This window comes from Sinocyclocheilus rhinocerous, unplaced genomic scaffold (genome assembly GCF_001515625.1).
Source record: "Sinocyclocheilus rhinocerous isolate Xijiao unplaced genomic scaffold, SAMN03320098_v1.1 scaffold130, whole genome shotgun sequence".
In the NCBI taxonomy this organism is placed as follows: Eukaryota; Metazoa; Chordata; class Actinopteri; order Cypriniformes; family Cyprinidae; genus Sinocyclocheilus; species Sinocyclocheilus rhinocerous.
In genome coordinates, this window is record NW_015623500.1 from 598,659 (window position 1) to 619,765 (window position 21,107).

General features: G+C 35.9%; 1 protein-coding gene and 1 pseudogene across 4 annotated transcripts in view; one reads left to right on the forward strand and one right to left on the reverse strand.

Moving 5' to 3' along the window:
* The window catches only part of LOC107705584 (heterogeneous nuclear ribonucleoprotein U-like protein 1), a 17,539-nt pseudogene extending 9,134 nt beyond the window's left edge, over positions 1-8,405 (forward strand).
* A 725-nt stretch (positions 8,406-9,130) lies between these two features.
* The window catches only part of LOC107758090 (RAS guanyl-releasing protein 1-like), a 23,050-nt gene continuing 11,073 nt past the window's right edge, over positions 9,131-21,107 (reverse strand). For 3 of the 4 annotated variants that reach the window (XM_016575853.1, XM_016575785.1, XM_016575923.1), the window contains 10 exons: positions 17,494-17,610; positions 15,934-16,209; positions 15,499-15,579; positions 13,715-13,819; positions 13,409-13,518; positions 12,305-12,455; positions 12,177-12,213; positions 11,954-12,091; positions 10,358-10,554; positions 9,131-10,193 (listed from right to left, as the gene is read on the reverse strand). In XM_016575853.1, the coding sequence (XP_016431339.1) occupies positions 10,083-10,193; positions 10,358-10,554; positions 11,954-12,091; positions 12,177-12,213; positions 12,305-12,455; positions 13,409-13,518; positions 13,715-13,819; positions 15,499-15,579; positions 15,934-16,209; positions 17,494-17,610 (1,323 nt within the window). In that variant the 3' untranslated portion in view covers positions 9,131-10,082. The remainder of the gene's footprint in view (positions 10,194-10,357; positions 10,555-11,953; positions 12,092-12,176; positions 12,214-12,304; positions 12,456-13,408; positions 13,519-13,714; positions 13,820-15,498; positions 15,580-15,933; positions 16,210-17,493; positions 17,611-21,107) is intronic. The other variant, XM_016575997.1, reaches the window with a different exon arrangement.

Consider the following 21,107-nt stretch of genomic DNA (forward strand, 5'->3'; position numbering starts at 1 on the left):
TGGCTTTGGACGGCGATTGCAGGAAGGGTGGGACGTTCGCTTTCAGTGCTATCAGGCTAAAGTTAGCATTTTCCAAGATCTCCTATTGTACCTTTAAGACAAACGTTGTCTTATTAGACATTTTTGACAAAATCTTACAGTAGATAGATACACTGTCATTCAAAATGTTTGGGTCAGTAAGATGTTTTGTTTTGTTAGCATCAAATCAGCATATTAGAATGATTTCTGATGGATATTGTGACACTGAAAACTATTGAAAATTTAGCTTTGCCATCATACACTGTAAAATCTAATTAGTTGGGCTTACTTTAAAAAAAAAGCATGCAAACCGATTGCCTTAAAAAAACTAAGTAAAGTGAAATAGGAATAGTATGTTGTACTGACAAATGCTTAGTTAGACAAGGTATTTATGAAAAATGACATTTGAAAAAGTTCACGAATAAACACAAAACAAACACACTAATGCTTTAATTAGAAGATAGGTCATCTTCTAAAAGCAACCTATTTATTACGTTTCTTCCCTTGAAATCAAATGACTCTGACTTCATGATGCATTGCTGCATTAACGCTAATCACTATAATGGTGAGTTAAAAAAACTCACCATTATAAAAAATACACATTTTAGGAAAATCAACATCAATTTATGAAGTTAGCTTATGTGATGTTCTCTCAAATATTTCAGTTGTATTGAAAATTCAACATTCAAGATGACTTTGGGAAACGAGTGAATGCTACTAGTGAAAGATGACTGCAGACATTGAGGAAATGGGTGAAAAGTCTATTAAGACTCTTTTTCTTTTCTTCTTCTTCTGTTGTTATGTTGCACATTAGTAACATATACTTAGTGCCCTGCTGCCTCTCATTGGTTTATTAATGTCATTGGTTCCTTTGTGGCTACTTGAATATTTTAAGTAAGTGTCACTCAAAACAGTAAGTAAATTGTTTAATTTGCCTTGAAAGTAGCTGTAACTTAATAAAACCTAGTAAGTATAACAACTAAGTAAAGATACCTAATTAAACCTAAGTAAGGTAAACTATTGGATTTTACAGTGTAGAAATAAATTACATTTTAAAATTTAGTTTTTTTTTGTTGTTGTTGTTGTTGTTATTACCACAATATTATTTTTACTATATTTTTGATCAAATAAATTCACTCTAGGTGAGCATAAGAGACTTTTCAAAGAACATTAACAAAACATAGGTCCCCTAAACTTTTGAATGGTTGTATATGTGACCCTGGACCACAAAACTAGTCTTAAGTCGCTGGGGTATATTTGTAGCAATAGCCAAAAAAATACATTGTATGGGTCAAAATTATCGATTTTTCTTTTATGCCAAAAATCTGGTCTCAAATATATGTGTGCAGTCGAGAGAATATCACTTTTGTGTGTAGATACTGATGATGGTTGGTCTTCCTGCTTGCGGTAAAACCACATGGGCCACTAAGCATGCAGAGATGAACCCAGAGAAGAAATATAACATCCTGGGCACAAACGCCATCATGGAGAAAATGAAGGTAGGATCAGCATGTTTAAATGTGTTTTATGGTTCACAATTGAAAATAAATCATGTTCTTGGGTCCAAAAACAAGTGCAATCGAATGGAACAGATTTTTTTTTTTTTACTTTATTTATAAATTTGTGATGTAAATAATTGTATAAAAATATATATTTTACTCTTCAAAAGTTTAGGCTCAGTAAGATTTTTGTCTGTTTGTTTGTTTTTTGAAAAAAGAAAGAAATTAGAACTTTAAAGTTTTATTCAGCAAGTATGCATTGAATTGTGAAAACATTTATAATGTTACAAAATATTTCTGTTTTAAATAAATGCTTACATTACATTATAAATTACATATTAAAATAAATTAAAATAGAAAAGTTATTTTAAACTGTAATAATATTTCACAGTATTATTGTTTTTCATTTATTTTTGATCAAATACATGGTGAACATAAGAGACTTATTTAAAAAATCTTACCGACCCCAAATTTTTAAACATGAGTGGATATTGCTTAAAAAAAACTGTTATGATTTTTTTTATGGTTCTGTTATGGTCTTAGGTGATGGGATTGCATCGTCAGTGAAACTATTCTGGGCGCTGGGACATCCTGATTCAGCAGGCCACTCAGTGCCTGAACCAAATGATCCAGATTGAAGATGGAACTACATCTTGGATCAGGTACTGCAAACACATTCCTATGATTCCCAGTGAAGACAACTGTGAATGAGCTCTTCTGTTATTCTTATAATTTGATATTTATTTATCTTTCAGGAGGCCACGATATGATTGAGTAGAAGAAGCAGCTTTTGATTGAATGTTGTATATTGCAGTGTCAGAAAAGTTATTAATGTCAAACATGTTCATTATCTTGCATTTCCAATTACATTGAATTGTTCTGTGAGCCTCTCTGATAATGTACTGGTAGCCCAAGACTGTATTAAGATGTTGAGAGACAAGTCATCTCAGCCCAGTGAGTAAGAAAACACATTTTGTTGCTGTACTAATTATAAAAGAAATAGGCTTGGTTTTAAATAGACCTCCATTATCCTGTGGGTTGCTGTTGCTGGGTTGCTGTTGCTGTTACCCCTTCTGAAAAAGAGCAATCTTGATAACACCATATTGAGCAACTATAGACCAATATCAAACCTTCCTTTTATAGGAAAGATTATTGAAAAGGTAGTCTTTAATCAGCTGAACAAAGTTTGTTTCAGTAAGTGGGTTCTTGGCTTTTCAGGGCATAGCTGGTTTGTAAGGTTGGTAGAGTCTCATGTCTCAAACTATGGAGTCTGTGAGTATTCTCAGGTAAGTGATATATGTCTGTATGTCTGTCTATAGACCTGAAGCACCACAAAGAGACGCATGAATCAAAGGTAAGTGAGGGAGAGCCTTTTAGAATGGGAAAGCTTTTTTCTTAACTCTAAAATTATGAATTATTTAAATCTGATCATCATAATTTGATTTTGTGGGCGTGGTATTCCATAATAATAAAAAATGGCTACTGATGGTCTAACAAATAAAAACACATAAAATGTCCCCCTCACAATGACATATGATCACAGATGTTCGTAATTTCCGTTTCATGTCGACTTCAAACTAGAAAATTAAGCTTTCAAATATTGAGTTAAATATTGTTTTTTTGTGACCATTTTTAACTGTTACATTTTAACTGTTTTCAAAGGGAACAAAGAGTAATCTTTCCTAAGCAAGTATCCATTAAGTAATGGTTCAAATTTTATTCTTTTGACAAAAAAGTGTGTCCCTGTGTCCAAGGGTTTGGAAAATATATAGGAAAATATTCAACATTAATATTTCTGAAAATCTTTGTCCAGTAATCACGACTGAAAAGTTTGTTATATTTTCTTGCTGTTTCACAGAATAAAAAAATATATATATGGCCAATTTAGAACTAAGGGTCCCTAGAAAGGTTTTTGTCCTGTCCATGTCCTGAAAAACACCTGTGTAAGGTAAGTGTTGTAAAGATTCATCAGTAAAGAATTGAAAAACCACTCTCACTTCATTGCAGGGTTCCAGATTTCCTCCGGGTAAAAGCAAAGCCACACAAAAGAAACAATAATGAACAGCTTTTACTTCTTTCTTTTCACTATTGCTAGACAAATGTATATGGATCAGCCCAGAGACGAAAAATGCGTCCTTTTGAAGGGTTTCAACGCAAGGCTGTTGTAATTTGTCCCACGGACGAGGACTTAAAAGAGCGAACGTTTAAGCAAACTCATGAGGAAGGGAAGGATGTGCCTGATCATGCTGTTTTAGAAATGAAAGGTAGGAGCGCTGCTATGGAAAACAATAGAATTTGTTTAGAATAGATTTTTTTCACTTTTGCTTTTTGGTTTGTAATGAAACTTTAAAGCACATACTACTTCATCAAAGAAAACCGCTTTATGTCTAGGACCGCTGTCCTCAAGTTTGATTGGATCCTTTTGATCATCCCACCCTCACCTCTGTGTCTTAATGATACATGAGATGCTGCAAACCAAGCAAGTGCATTATCATTAAAAATAAGAATTCATACTAATACCTTTTAGTCACAATACAGTGGTGGCCAAAAGTATTAGAACACTAGTATTTTCACCAGCTAATAATGGTTTTAAGTCAGTTATTTCTATCTTTTGCTGTAGTGTGTCAGTAGGAAATATCGGTTTAAACATTAATTAACTGTAATAATCCAGTGAGATTTTTGTTTGCACGAGGAGTCTGACAACAGCCAGTGCTCCAAACAGACATCTGGGCCCAGTTGCATAAAAGGTTAAGACTAGTCTTACACGTTAGTCACCCAATTTTTTTCTTTAAAACTGGTTCTAATTTTTTTAATTCAGTTACATAAAAGCATAGATTAGTCGGTTTATGCAACTGGCACCTGATCTAATTATCATCCAGTCTGTCTGGAATGATGTGAAGAAACAGAACAAACTGAGACAGACTAAATCCAGAAGAACTGTGGCAATGTCTCCAAGATGTTTCAAGAAACCTACCTGCAAAACTATGTGCAAGTGCACCGAGGGCAAAAGCTGCTTTAAACGCAAAGGATGGTCAAGCCAAATGTTGATTTCATTTAGTTCATAGAAGTTAATTGATAAAGAAAATCTATTTCTGACATTATTTTTGACAGAAAAATTTTACAGCATTTTTACACAAGAGCTTTACAGGTAGGTCTCTTGAAGCATCTTGTAGACATTGCCACAGTTCTTCTGGATTTAGTCCGTCTCAGTTTGTTCTGTTTCTTCATGTCATTCCAGACAGACTGGATGATAATGAGATCAGATCTCTGTGTGGAGCACTGGCTGTTGTCAGACTCCTTGTGCAAACAAAAATCTCACTGGATTATTACAATTAATGGCAAAATGAATGTTTGGAAATGTAAACTGATATTTCCTACAGCAAAAGATAATAGTGTTCTAATCATTTTGACCACCACTGTAAATAGACACGTCCCTTTTTCCAAACATGTTTTTGAGGTTGCACTTGGTTTGCAGTATTGTTCATGGTTTACACTTTTGATATGTCTTTCTTGCATCATTTTCCCATCTTCTTTTAGCAATATTTTGTGATGTCAGAATTTTATCAAGTTTCTTTTAGTGTCTTCTGGTGGTGTGATCTGTCCCAACTTCTTTCCCCTTTCCATGGCATTGAAGCCAACTTTGTGCTGCCAGTGGTTGTAGACTTTCTGGATGAAGTGACCTTCATTGAGCCGCAAAGAGAAGAGGCTAATGAGCTAATCAAACGGTACAATGAGGAGGGCCGGAAAGCTGGGCCTCCGCCTGAGAAACGTTTTGATAACGGGGGACACCGTAGACACGAAAGCGGCTTCCAGCGGTACAACAACCACAGAGGGTCGAGAGGAGGCCGTCAGAACAGAGGAGGACCTGGAGGAAGCTACAGGGGAGGTGAATTGACCTTATTAGGGTGTCGACTAATTCAAAAGTCTGTGATTAGTGTATTTCTTGCTCTGCTTTTGTCAGGTTATAACCGTGATGGCTACAATCAAAACCGCTGGGGAGGGAATCACAGAGACGGGCGAGATGGATACAGCAGCAGCCATCAGTCTGCAGGAAGCTACAATATAAGAAAGAGGGATATAACTAAGTGAGTCTGTACACAGCCATGTATCTGTGACAGACATATGTCTTCATCAGATGTGTTTATGTGTTTTTGTTTTGTTCCCACATTTCTTTTAGAGCTATATAATCAGGGTTACAATTAAGGCTTCAATCAGGGCAACTATAGCCAGGGAAACTACAACCAAGGCTATAACTACAACCAATACCCAGATTATGGGCAAGGTGACCATGACAATCGAGGATCTGGACAATCATATAACCAGCAGAACTACAATCAGCAGTATCAACAGGTGAGTTACAAGGAATGTTCTATGATTAAAAACAACTTTTGCTCTGACGACTGATAGCTTCTCAAATAACAGTTTTGAAAGCTTCCAATCTGCTTTTCTTGGTAACATTTTACAAAATAGGAATATGCATCAACTATCTATACATGGGGTTAGTTTTGTGGATATAAATGAATGAATCAATTTCTGAGAAATTGAATTACTGGTAATAAGAACTCAATTACTAAAGCTTACGGCAGATGGTCAGCACTCTACCCAAATGTTAATTTTCAGAAGGTATGGGTAGTGCCCAACAAATTTCGATTTTGTAATGAAGAAAAAGAAGTCTTTAAAAACAATTCATCACTACCCTAGTAATAAATATTTTAGTTCAACCAAAACTTTTGTTCCTTTTGAAAATAGAAGAAAGATCTATCTCCTTATGTTATTTTTCTTACACTAAACATTCTTGGATTCAAACTTTAATATCTTTATCATTATCATCATCATTTTTAGTTATTTATCTATTTACATATCTTTTTTCTTCATTTTATTATTATTACCAGTAATGCTTCCGCTTCCATACTTTTTCACTCTAACCAAAATTACTGAAAATATTACGTTACAACCAGTGTTACAAGAAATGTGTCTGTACTATATTCATATGTTACAACTGTATATTATTATTACTGTTTTTCAATAAACTTTTCTCTCATATGCTGAAAGGCTGTGGATTATGTTTGTACACATTCTATGTTTATTGATATATTTGTGTTTGATTTTGTTATATTCCTGTTGTTTGTTCATTCATTTTCCCTCTACTTTCTGTCATGTTTTTCCAATTTTTAAAAAAATTAATATTTTTAATTTTTGTGTTTTAGAAGGTTACATTTCTGTCAATAACGGTTTTAAAGTGCTTGCCTCAGATTTATAGATACTATAATACTAGATACTAACATAATCATCTTTAAAAACATCCGACAATACTGAACAACTGTATTTTTCTTTCTGTATTTCCCCACTTGTTCTGGTTCTCTCTAATGTATTTATTATTATTATAAATATGACCACATTTAAACAGTATTTGAACAAGCTTGAGTCTGATGTTATGGAATCGATTACCAAGCTTGTCTGTTGTAGCAAATCCTTTCACTTGTAGCGAATCAGCTCAAAGGGGGAATATGCATAATTAATCATAACTAGTTATAATTAATTAAGGGGTGCTAGCTCACATCCTCATCTCCTCAGAATCTAACAGAACCGCAGACTGGAGGCGGGTCACTGATGTTTATTTGTTAAATATAACAAATAGTTGTGTGTCTGATTGGTCCAAATGCTACACACTCATAACCATCTAGGAAAAAGAAACCTAGTTATTTTGGCTTGGTTTCCATATGATTAAACTAGGAAGTGACATACAGTAATAATAATAATGGGATATAACAGTCAGTGTTTACATAGTGGTGTGTTAGTTCCATACATTCCACCTGCATTAATTACAAAGGTAATTTCATCGACCTAGAAAAGTAGTTCCATCTTAAATGGAAAAATTTAGACAACTTGACAGGTCAAACCTTTTATTGAATAACCTTGAGCAACAAAAATACAAGCTTTGTACTTTGTACTAAGTGCATTACTGTATATGCATTTTCTGTCCTTTTTTTATAAACTGAATGACTGTTCATAATTGTCTGCATGCCACAGCTGTTGATAGAGTTTACTTGAATGTGTTGTATAATCTTTTTTTGGTCCTGTAACATTAAACACATTTTGTCATTTTGTTTTATTAGATCAGATGATTGAAATCTAAGACTATATTCATAAAGATCAATATGTGGAAGCAGTAGAAGTTGTTCTTTTATTGATGCGTTCTGTTTTTCTCCATTATGCGCAGCAGTATTATCAGAATCAGAACCAGTGGAACCAGTACTACGGTCAATATGGGAATTACTCTGGACAGCAGGGAAGCCAGAGCTCACACGGCTCACAGTAAACAGGAAGTACGCTCTGACATCACCTCCGTTATCACAGACACCATGTTAAAGCTTCTGTACTTAAAATACATCCTTCCACTTTAACTACCAGCATTTCATTTATTTTCTCTTTCGTACTTTCTCTTTCTTTTTCTCTTGCTAAACCATTTGCATATTTTTCCAAGACATAGTAAGCTGACTGTTATGTCAATGATTGTCGATTGATCAGATGATTGAAATCTAAGACTATATTCATAAAGATCAATATGTGGAAGCAGTAAAAGTTGTTCTTTTATTGATGCGTTCTGTTTTTCTCCATTATGCACAGCAGTGGCAGCAGTATTATCAGAATCAGAACCAGTGGAACCAGTACTACGGTCAATATGGGAATTACTCTGGACAGCAGGGAAGCCAGAGCTCACACGGCTCACAGTAAACAGGAAGTACGCTCTGACATCACCTCCGTTATCACAGACACCATGTTAAAGCTTCTGTACTTAAAATACATCCTTCCACTTTAACTACCAGCATTTCATTTATTTTCTCTTTCGTACTTTCTCTTTCTTTTTCTCTTGCTAAACCATTTGCATATTTTTCCAAGACATAGTAAGCTGACTGTTATGTCAATGATTGTCGATTGAACTAAATGACTCAGTGTAAACTTCCCTGATGTAATTATACTAGTTAGTACAACCAAACCCCTGCGTTTGAAATAAGAGTAGAGAGATGACTGATTTCATCTAGTATATGTGAAAGATATTATTATTGCGAGGTGCTTCTTGTTGTAGTACCACAAACAGCCTGCAGGTGTAGAAACTGAGATGCTTCGTCAGCACTGATTGTTTTGCCAAAAACAAGTTTTGTTTTGCCTAAATTCCATTTAATTTGGATTGTAGATGTTTGTTGTATCAACTATTTTGAGTCTTAATTTAACACATTAAGACGTGACAGTAAAAAGCATGTTTTTTGTTTAAATTGTAGTTGTTCAGTGTTTAATATACTCATTGCCATCGCAACCACACAAGACGAGAAGATGCAGAATGTTGCGTTGAGAACTAAACAGTTTAATTCGTCTTGATAATACAAAATGCTAGCCGTTTTAAAGAGTGTTGAATGATGATCATCCTGGTTGAGGCTTTTTTTTCGGAACCGTTAAGTTCATATTTAATGACGTTATTTGTTCTGTCCTGTCCAATCCATTTTTTGCTTTGAGAATTTAATTATAAAACATCACCGTGACTCTAAAAAAAATTCAAACATGATTTACAATAGTGTTGTTATAGCCAGACTCATGAAACCAATGAAACACCTCAATCGCTTTTTCATTTACATTTTAATCACATCAGGCAGTGCTTTATGGAAAATACTTAAGCTTTATCATTCCTCAATAAATAAAAATCTATAGCCTAAACTCAAGATTGAGTAAAACAGACATTCAAGTTGAAGTTGACAACAAAAGATCTAACAGAAAACATATTAGAAAAACTATTTAAAATAGGTCCACAGTGTTTGTTTGAATCGACCCTTAATGTCACTCTCCCGCTCTTTTTCATTAATGCTCATGCTCTAATACACCGAATGGACACGAGCACTAACAAAGCAGATTGTGAGCATTTTGAACTGAGACAGGACTATTGTTTGATCTAAACAGTGATATAACACCCTTTGTCTCCTACTCAATGAATTGTTCATTACATAAGGCACAGTGATGCATTGTGGGTATTATATCAGCACCGAAATCACGTCCCTTAATAGAGGAGGTACATTCTTGCTGTTCAAGTTCAATACAGTTGGTCACAGTGTATATTTTCCATCAGTGTGAATATTAAGGCAACAGTTTTGTACTCAGTCGAACTGAACCTCACTCTTCGTGATAAAGGTAAGAAAGTCCGTCTGTCTCGTATAAAGACGAGTGGTAGTGAGTTCGAAGATGTAGCAGTCCACTTTTGAGTACTTGTGGAGATGTGAAGTCCATCGATCTGGTCTTCACTGGCAGTTGACGCTGGTGCATAGAGAGTTCTTACAGTATGGATCCACCGAAAGGGTTTTAAAGTGCCCTGAGGGAGCGGGCCATCTGTAATTCCTTAAATAAAATCCCTTCTGGCTAGAATTTCATCACATTTAATGAACGTCATGAACAATCTGTTGAAGACAATAGAACAAGACAGTTGGCGAGAAAGATGAGGACATGTTCTTCAGTCTTTTCTGTCCAGTGTATTTAACTGTTCCACCACACACAAACAAACGGCCACATGCACAGACTAGTTCAGTCTGGTTCCTTTCGTTTATCTTTGTTCAGCTTCAGTTCATCCATTTTCTCCTGTAGGAGAGAACTAGGGGCAGATGAACCTCGCACCCTTGCTGGTAGCGTAGCGCTCTGGGATGATAAGGCAGGCAGGTAACGTTAGTCTCAAAAGTGTAGTGTATGCTACCCAGTCTTCCTCACCAAATTAGCTTTCTATGCAATATATTATGAATATATCCACCATACTCGCTGTGAAAAAATGTAAGGAATTTATGTAAGTTGTTTTATGGCAATACCTTTTCAAGGGGTGGATGTTGTTTCTGGGAAGGAAGACGATCTTTCCGTTTGGCCACCGGTGTCCAAACTCCTGGGTCCGTTTGAGTGGATCTGTCGGATAGTGTGGCCGCCTCTGCGTCGCTGTCTGATGAAGTTTGGCCCTTGGAGTGTTCAGATCCGTTTCCATTAGGAAAGACAAATGTTTCCTCTTCAGAACCTAATTGAAAGGTCGGGAAACAGGTTAAGAGCCAATAAGTCATCTGCCAGCTTAACATTTCTTTTAAAACTTGTGTGGCTTTTGATGCTAGTATATTCATAAACGGTGAATTCAGACCAAGAGTATTGATGACATTCTGCACGACATAATCTTCTCTCCAACCAGATATTTTCTAGAATAACAATACCATTTACAATCGAAAGCAAATAGCAAGTAATAGTTTGTAGCTGCATCCCAAATGACGCACAACGCACTTATACGCTATGTTCTCAACCATGTAGGTAGGGTATGAATTATATAAGGTTATTTTGTCATTCATAATTGGAGTCTGATAGCCCCTCCCCCTTCAATATAATAATTAAAGCTGCGACAGTTGAGTGCATGAAGTGTCCAACATTCCATGCTTCGTTTTTCGGCATCATCTGGGCACTTTTTCTTTTTGGAATTTTCAGTGGGAACGCACTAATCACACTATTTGTACTACAAAACGTCATAAGTACGTGGTTTGGGACGTACCTTATGTCTATCACATAGTTAAAGCCTATTAGCCATTTTATAGTGACAATGTAACGGAAGTAACGACGGATGTTTTCTTTCGTATTGTGACTCTTCATTTTTCTTCCACATATTTATATGCTTAAAATCCCCATTAAATAGTTTTAGTGCTGTCAAACGATTAATCGCATCCAAAATACGTTTTTGTTTACATATATTTTATTGAACAATAGCATAGTAGCATCCTTTACATGGCAGAAATAGTAAGACAAGTATGCTAGTATGCCATTTCACATTCAGCCTGGCTTCATCAAGCTATTTCATGGGATTTTTAAACATAAGTAGGCATTAATAGAAGGTGCTGTGGAATACAATGATCTTTTTTTAAATGACTTCTAAAACATAATTCACAGTTGTTCCTGGCAACCAATTTCAATCTCATGACATAACGTAACAGTTTTACAAGATGGCAATTTCGTATGATTTGATTCATGTAAAAATTTAGTTTTTAGCAAGCATGAAGGTCCACTCCAAACCAGACTGTATAAGCAGATTGTACGAAAATGTAAAAATGAAAATCTGTGAATTTGAAAATGTTCGTCAAAATTTTAAATAGTAACAAATTGACATGAGAGTGTGTTGGATTTCCTTTAGCTGTGCTAGTTTCATATTTCATCATCACCCCATGGTCTCTTTTTTGGTCCACAATAAAATGGTTCTCAAATCAGTATTTCATTTGATAAATAAATGGTATAGTACACAGTCAAAAGTTTGCTAAATAAACCTCTTCTTGTACTTTTAAGTACAAGGTTCCTGCTATGATCACTCTTTTGGGTGTTATTTTGCTGTAATGGCCAGCTTCCTTGATGTATATCAAGACTGAAAAAAAAAAAAAAAAACTCACTCCAGCTGTTGCCCTTAGTGTGGAGGCCTGATACGGGGCCCGGGGTGCAGGGACAAGAGCTACTGGTCACCTGGAACCTCTTCATACACTCCATTCCCACCACATCCTTACAGTGCTTGTGACAGTTTACTCCACAGTCTGCAGAGAGAGGTGCAGCAGGGTTACGATGGTCCTGAGGTGACAGTATATAGGAAACTGATTGATTAGTACTGTATGTTCTAACCTTTGCAGTGGTAGCCTTGTTTTATGACTCCCCATAACTAATGGAAAAAAAGGGGGAAAAAAGTTAGATAATGTACAAAGACAAGTCAGAAACACACAAATGAAATGGTCCTTAGTTTAAACACTCACAAATCCTCCGCAGGTGTCGCAGAATGTGGGCCTTTTGTATGTGGTCTCATGGAAGTTGTGAAGGTTGTGGAGGTTGAAGCCAAGTTTAGCACACACCGACATCCCACGCATGAAATATGAAGTGATTTCCTCCCTACTGATCTCTCCTTCCCTGAAAATAAAGAACAAAGCATGATGAGAACTGATTTGATTCATTTACAAATCACAGGGAAAAATTTATATATATATATATATATATATATCATGACATTTTTACACTCAAATTTTAAAATGATAAATCTTTAAACTGTGCATATATAAATTGTAGGGTAAAAGGCATTTTTCAATATCCTAGAATTTTGAATAAAGAATATCCAGAGTTAGCTTCGCCTTGCCATAAAATGGTTACTCTGAAATTTCAAAGTTCTAGAGGGGTCGTCTGTGATATTTCCTGTTTTGTGTTTTTCTTTGTCACATGACAACAGAATAGCTTCCTGCATGTTGGTTTCACAACACTCACCAACTTTGATTTGGCAAATTAAACTTCACTTCAACTGCTTTTGAATAAAATGAAATGAAATAAATAAAATAAAGTAAAAATCAATTTATTTAAATACCAGCTTACACTTCAGCCTTTTAATGAGCTTGTTTATATATACATATAAATTTATGGGGTTTGGGGTCATTATTTATTTATTTATTTTTATTTTATCTATTTATTTGTTGGGAGGGGTGGGCATTCTATTCATCAAAGAATCCTGATAAAAATGTATCTTGGTTTCCATAAAAAATATTAAGCAGCACAACTGTTTTCAACACTGATGATGTTTCTTAAAGTTTCTGAAATCGGCTTTGCTTTGCATCAGCTTTGCATCCCAGCAATAAATAACATTTTAATATATAATAAAATTGAAATCAATGATTTTAAATTGTAACAATATTGACCAAATAAATGACTTTTGATCAAATAAATGCAGCCTTGGTGAGCATACAAGACTTCTTTTCAAAACCGACCCCAAACTTTTAAACGAAATTGTAAATATATCACTTTCATTTCTGTCATTAACACAACCCTGTTTGTTCTTGGTAGTCACATCTATCAGAGTGTAAAAGACCTCGTCTCACCTATCGCTCTCGTGTGTGCAGAAAGAAAAAGGGAAATTTGCAGCGATCTTCTCAAAGTCCTCCAGAGAAATGTAGCCGTCCATGTTCAAATCATAATTCTTCATGATAGACTGTAGGGGGCAACAAAATCACTGTGATCTTTAATGTAAGACACTGACTTCTAAAATGATCAGCCTGTGACATTTGGTCTTGAAGGGCCTACACGCTATTAAGGAAGTGAGAGTGGACAGCCAGGAACTGGCCGTCGCAGTGTCACACTAAGGAACTGGCCCTAAAAGTGGGAATAAACACACGTTTCTCACTTACATCCACCATCTGTTTAACGTGTTTCGAGATGGTGTCGGGATCCAGACGCGGAGTCACTCCTGATCCCCACTCGGCTACCACTGGGGACTTCACCGGAGCTACGGGCTACAGAAAAAGGGTGGTTAGAGACCTGACAGTTTTGTTTTGACACTCAACACCAACTCGCACAAGATCAGCAACTGAGAAACGCTGCTGTGAAAACACTATACAAATGATGCTGGCTTATTTGTAAAACACGAACGCTGTCACAGGCAGAGGCTTTATAGGAAATAATCAAAAAAGCTTGTACGTAACAACACCCACACTGAAAGCGACGAAGATAACGATTGTGCATCTTTCAGCAATGTGTGTCTTTTTTGTGGTTTTCTTTGAAGTGTGTTTGCACAAAGAGGAGTGCGCTGAGCCCTGTACCCACACATTAGCACGGGATACTCCCTGTCTATAAACAGGTCACATACAAGGTCAGACTATATGGAAATACTGGCTAAAGTCGTTAATAGCAGCCTGTTGCATATGTAAAACAAGTCAACGTTTGAATATGCAGTCTTTAGATGTTAGAGACTACTATATTTTCATACTTTCTGAGGAAATTTGGAGTGCTGCTTGTTTCTGGTAATGCCAGGGTGCTTGAGGTTACCAAGGTGTTGCTATGTGGGTGCTAACATGTTCTGAGTGGTTTTAAGGGCGTTTCTATATGGTTGATAGTGTTTCTACTGGTTTCTTTCTGCTCCATGTAAAAAGAGCACACATTTAGTGCTCTGTGATATGATGGTCCATATATATGGGATTTGTCTGTGGGATGTTTCGGGATTTCTTAAGCTGTGTTACTGTTTGAGTGATTATTGCACCCAAAAAAGACTTGGAGATTTGGAGACTCTTTCTCAAAAATTGTAATGGGGGAGGGAGTTGCACAACTTCACATTTTACAACGTGAACTAACCTCAACTTGACATAAAAAGGTCAAATTATATGATATTTTAAGAAACTTGCTGTAGCAAATAATTACGTCTGCGATACAATTTCCTGTTTCGCATTTTTTTATGCATTTTCTTTGTGTAACATACGTTACAAATATTTGAATATATATATATATGTATGTATGTACATGTGTATGTATATATGTGTGTGTGTATATATATATATATATATATATATATATATATATATATATATATATAAGATGTGTATTCAAGTCATTGCACACTGCAAAAACAATAATTTTTTGAAGCAGAAAATAAAACTTTGTTTTGATTATTTGGAGTACAATAAAATACTATATCAGTCTTTCTACTTCAATGTGTTACTTGTCATTTCTTTTTTAATTATTTGTGAAATTTACTTGCAATTTCAGAGTGGAAATTGTAATCAAAGTAAATCCTACATTTTTTTTCAGTGTATGTGTTAATGGCATTTTTATTTAATTTTTTTAAATAAATGAATATAAATTTTTTCAATAAATTAATATATAAAAATATATAAATTAATATAAGAATGAGAAATGTCATTGATGCTAATACCTACACTGTTTTCACTTTTTCTGAAATTGCTAATACATTTCACAATTAATTACAAAGAAACAGCAAGTAACATTACATTAAACATAAAATGTAAACATAAAAGTAGAAAGAATTAACTGTCTTGTTATAAAACATACTCCAATAATCTTAAAATAATGTTGAAAAATCTTTTTTTACAGTGTAGTGTTATAGGTTTAATTGAATCCTGAACCCTGAGACAATATATGTATACAATACACAATGCAATGTTTATTTTGAAAGCCTCACCTGAATTTTGGGGTTCTTGGGCTCCTTGGTGTAGGAGAGCTCATATATCTCGTCCTCCGTGTAACACAAGTCTAGCGAGAGCTGTGGGCAAGGCGGGGCAGAACGGTTACACATGAGAGGACACCCACTGTTTGCAATCCACATCTCTCAGTATCACACACAAACAGCCGAGCTTAACCACAAAGATGAGGGCTGATTTAAAAAAATACTCATTTAGACTTATAATTAGATGCAGGCTGTCTGTGGAAATGAAATAAAGGCCTGTTTACATGCTTCTAAATAGGCACAATTATTCCATGTACTGATGGGGCCTAGTCATGTATTTATAGCCCACAGCACGAGGCACAACAAACACTTCCGAGAAGAGAGGCTTTCCAGTAACACATTCCTCTGACAACAAATCCCTCTCAAACCACCGTTTTCCCTCTGTCTCACCGTTAGCAGGTGCAGCAGGTCTTTGTTGGCCTCAAACGGTGGGGTGCAGTCATGGATGGCCAACAAGTCGCTAATGTTGCTGTATAAATGCTGCATTTTCCCCAGGTTGATCTTATCGTCCTCAAGGTAGTCTGGCAGCGCCTCGTTGAGGGAGATCAGGTCTTTGAGATGAACGCCCAAGATGGGCACCTTGAATCCAGTGCAGTCGTTGTACACGCGCCTGTAGTTTGAATAGTTGCTGTAGGACGACAGCAGCTCTGTGAGCTCACTGAGAGTCTGGGGGAAAACAACATGGATTGAGCCTTTCTGAGAACTTAGATCTCATTTTGTTATTTTATCAGTAGCACTTTTTTAACATTAGTTAGTGTACTATCTGACATAAAATATCTATATATAAAACATGTTCATTTGAACATACTGTATACTAATACATACAATTTTAAATAACATTTTCTATTTTGATATATTTAAAATATAATGTATTCCTGTGATGGCACAGCTGAATTTTCAATTTATAAGAAACATTTCTTATTAGAAATGTTGAAAACAGTTGTGCTGCTGAATATTTTTGTGGAAACCTTGATTAAGAATTATTGGATGAACAGAAACTTATAAAGAAAAACAAATAGAAATTTGTAATATTATAAATGTCTTTACTTTTGATTAATTTTATGTATCCTTGCTGAATAAACGTATTTTTTAAACTTACTTTTGAAACATGAGTTAACACATTTTTTATTGTTAATTGTTAGTTTATAATACCTAATGCATTAATTAATGTTAACAAATCTAGACTTTTTTTAAATGATAATGTTTTTATGCTAAATTGTTACCAAATTTTTAGTACATTATTACAAAATCTTTCTTTTTTGATATTTAGCATTAACTATTTACCTTTTTCATTTTGCACCTTCATCAAACACCGCTTTGCCATTTTTCTTTGCCAAATGCCATTAACTTTTTTAAATTTATTTTTTAAAGTGTTTTATAGTACCCTACTCGCAAAAACCTGAAGCAACTTGTGGTGTGCCTTGTTCAAGGGCAAACAGCAAGATAGTTATTTCAATTTTCCATCCAAAATAAGACATCAACTAAAACATTTGTGTAAGGAGCCTGAATCCTTAAGCATGAACCGGCCCACAAATAACCAGTTTTTTTTGCACTGAATTTGGGGGAAAATCTAGATCTCGGCGGATTTGTCTTTAATAGACACCACAACTGCAGAAACTAACCTAATATTGAACATTGAAAGCAGTGAAAATGATTCACTTCTGGTTGCTTTTCTGCTGAAAATGTGAACCAGTAGCTTTCGTATAAATTTGAGATATTTTTGATATTAATATGAATGTACTGTATATGACGTTATCACAACATGTGACCTCTAAGCAAATATTGGGATGCAGGTGTTTCTAACTAATCAAAGAATCAATATAAAGATCAATATACATCAATAGCTAAAAAAATCAATGGCTTAAGATCATGGCATTGGTTAAGCCCTTATAAAAACAGTTGCGTGAGAGCAAAAAGGATGTGGGTAGCAATTGTGGGGGTCAGACTGACCTTTGTGACATCAGAGGACAGCAGGCTGGCTGTGTCTTTGAGACGAGAGATGGAACTATGACACAGACCTCCTATCACCGCCATCAGAGTATTGAAATTCTGTAGGGCTCTCAGCTTCTGTTCAAAAAAAAAAATTTGAATCCTACCCTTACATTCTCTCTATGAATGCATGGCAACATTGAGTTGCTTACATCCTCTTTCCTGTAAAAAGCACTTGTAAGCACAGCAGTTACGCAACAGTTCTCCCAAACCATTTCCCAATACGGGAACATTACTCTCAATGGCACACTTATATCAGATTTCCTCACCATCACATCATTTGACGCATTTGCTTATTTCCTAGGTGTTTTCTTTGGGTTGTCTTGTTCGCACATTGATGTTCGTGTGGTTGCAGGGCAGCCCACAAAGCACATCTGATGTAATCTTTTCCTCTGAGCTAATACATTAAATGTTCAGATATCCTTAGAGTGAGCTGTCTCACTGGCATGTCCTGACAGACGTCGATCATCAACCCATATGATGAATTTCAATTATTATGAATGTTGTAATCCAAAAAACGTCATGCCCTAAAATGTTTTAAAATGAGTCAGACACCTCACGGACAGATATCACAGGCAACCTCAAAAACTAATTGCTGCAGGGTTGGAGTAAAACCACATATTTTGTCATGCCAGGGCCTCTCTCTACAGTATTTTACGTCAGTGTCTTGATGTAAAGTTATGGCAGTCTTGTTTCAGAGCATTGCTGAAACATATGTATTTCAACATGTGCTGTACAATTCTTACAATTCAACATTGACTGCTCACTTTTGTAGTGACTTTGGTTGCGGAAGTATTTATACAATTCATTTTTATCCATAGGCATTTAAAAAAAAAAATAGTTAAGAGTTGAAAGCCATGAACCAAACCAACCAGCTGTGAAATGAATTACACATTGCAAATGTTGATTTGAAGCAAAAGTATAAAAATCTGGAAAAAAAAAACGAACTAGGAATTCTACCAAGCACTGCCAATGCTGTATTCAAAACAGCCAGTCAGAAATGGTGATAAGTGATGGTTAAACAATTATTGATTACATATTAATTATATTAACTATTGATTATAGGTTATTTATTGTAAGTATAGAAAATATGTAGTCTATCCCAAAAATGTCACCAAAAACAGAAAAAAATGGTGTAGAAACAATTTTCATTCAGAAATTGCTAGTACATTTCACAAATAACTTCAATAATTCAATATTTTTAATTATTGGCACCCTTGGTAAATATGATCAAAGAAGGCTGTGAAAATAAATCTGCATTGTTAATCATTTTGATCTTTTATTTAAAAAATTCACATAAATCTAACCTTTCATTGGAGAATAAGAATTTAAAATGGGGGGAAATATCATTTTTTGTGTTGTTTTTAAGGTTTGTTTTTGGATTATTGTCTGGTTGGAAGATCCAAACATGGCCCATTATAAGATTTCTAACAGAGTAAGTCACTTTTTGATTTTTTATCTGTTGGTATTTGATCAAAGATGCCATGTGTCTAAACAGGATGTCCAGGACCTCCAGCAGAAATATAGGTCCACAACATTTAAAATACAGCAGTATATTTCATTGTACACATTGGGTACTTTTTATCCCTGTATTCACCAAACCCATCTTGAGGGTTTGCTGCTAAAAAGCTAATTTTTTTAGTTACATCTGACCATAGAAGCACATCAGAAATATATTCTTTGGTTTTTCTCATTGTGATGGATGATTTTGGGAATTTGGCCTTTGTTTTCCCACCTATTTATATTCCTGTGAAACAGGAAGCCATGGCTGGATCGTTTCATGTTCATAATCACCCTGGTATGCTCAAAATTGTAAATATGAATGGGAATATACTTCACAGATATTTTAGTACTGTATGTGTATACAGTGGGGGGAAAAAATATTTGATCCCCTGCTGATTTTGTACGTTTGCCCACTGACAAATAAATGATCAGTCTATAATTTTAATGGTAGGTTTATTTGAAAAGTGAGAGACAGAATAACAACAAAAAAATCCAGAAAAATGCATTTTAAAAAAAGTTATAAATTGATTTGCATTTTAATGAGTGAAATAAGAATTTGATCCCCTATCAAGCAGCAAGATTTCTGGCTCCCAGGTGTCTTTTATACAGGTAACGAGCTGAGATTAGGAGCACTCTCTTAAAGGGACCTTTAACCTGTATAAAAGACACCTGTCCACAGAAGCAATCAATCAATCAGATTCCAAACTCTTCACCATGGCCAAGACCAAAGAGCTGTCCAAGGATGTCAGAAGAGACTGTAGACCTACACAAGGCTGGAATGGGCTACAAGACCATCTCCAAGCAGCTTGGTGAGAAGGTGACAACAGTGGAAGATGGAAGAAACACAAAATAACTGTCAATCTCCCTTGGTCTGGGGCTCCATGCAAGGTCTTGAGATCTTGAGTTTCAACGATCATGAGAACGGTGAGGAATCTGCCCAGAACTACACGGGAGGACCATGTCAATGATCTCAAGGCAGCTGGGACCATAGTCACCAAGACAACAATTGGTAACACACTACGCCGTGAAGGACTGAAATCCTGCAGCGCCCGCAAGGTCCCCCTGCTCAAGAACGCACATGTACAGGCCCGTCTGAAGTTTGCCAATGAACATCTGAATGATTCAGAGGAAAACTGGGTGAAAGTGTTGTGGTCAGATGACACCAAAATCGAGCTCTTTGGCATCAACTCAACTCGCTGTGTTTGGAGGAGGAGGAATGTTGCCTATAACCCCAAGAACACCATCCCATCGTCAAACATGGAATTGGAAACATTATGCTTTGGGGGTGTTTTTCTGCTAAGGGGACAGGACAACTGCACCGCATCAAAGGGACGATGGACGGGGCCATGTACCATCCTTGGGTGAGAACCTCCTTCCCTCAGCCAGGGCATTGAAAATGGGTCGTGGATGGGTATTCCAGCATGACAGTGACCCAAAATACACGACCAAGGCAACAAAGGAGTGGCTCAAGAAGAAGCACATTAAGGTCCTGGAGTGGCCTAGCTAGTCTCCAGACCTCAATCCCATAGAAAATCTGTGGAGGGAGCTGAAGGTTCAAGTTGCCAAACGTAAGCCTCGAAACCTTAATGACTTGGAGAGGATCTGCAAAGAGGAGTGGGACAAAATCCCTCCTGAGATGTGTGCAAACCTGGTGGCCAACTACAAGAAACGTCTGACCTCTGTGATTGCCAACAAGAGTTTTGCCACCAAGTACTAAGTCATGTTTTGCGAAGGGGTCAAATGCTTATTTCACTCATTAAAATGCAAATAAATTTATAACTTTTTTGAAATGCGGTTCTCTGGATTTTTTTGTTTTTATTCTGTCTCTCACTGTTCAAAATAAACCTACCACTAAAATTATAGACTGATTATTTCTTTGTCAGTGGGCAAACATACAAAATCAGCAGGGGATCAAATAATTTTTTCCCTCACTGTATATGTGCATATGTACATATGTGATGGCGCCGACGCTGATGGCTGCCTCCGTGGCGTGTTCCGCAGTAGTGTTGCTTTCGTCAACGAAAATTATGACTAAATATCGTCGTCAACGAACCTTTATCACGTGACGAAAA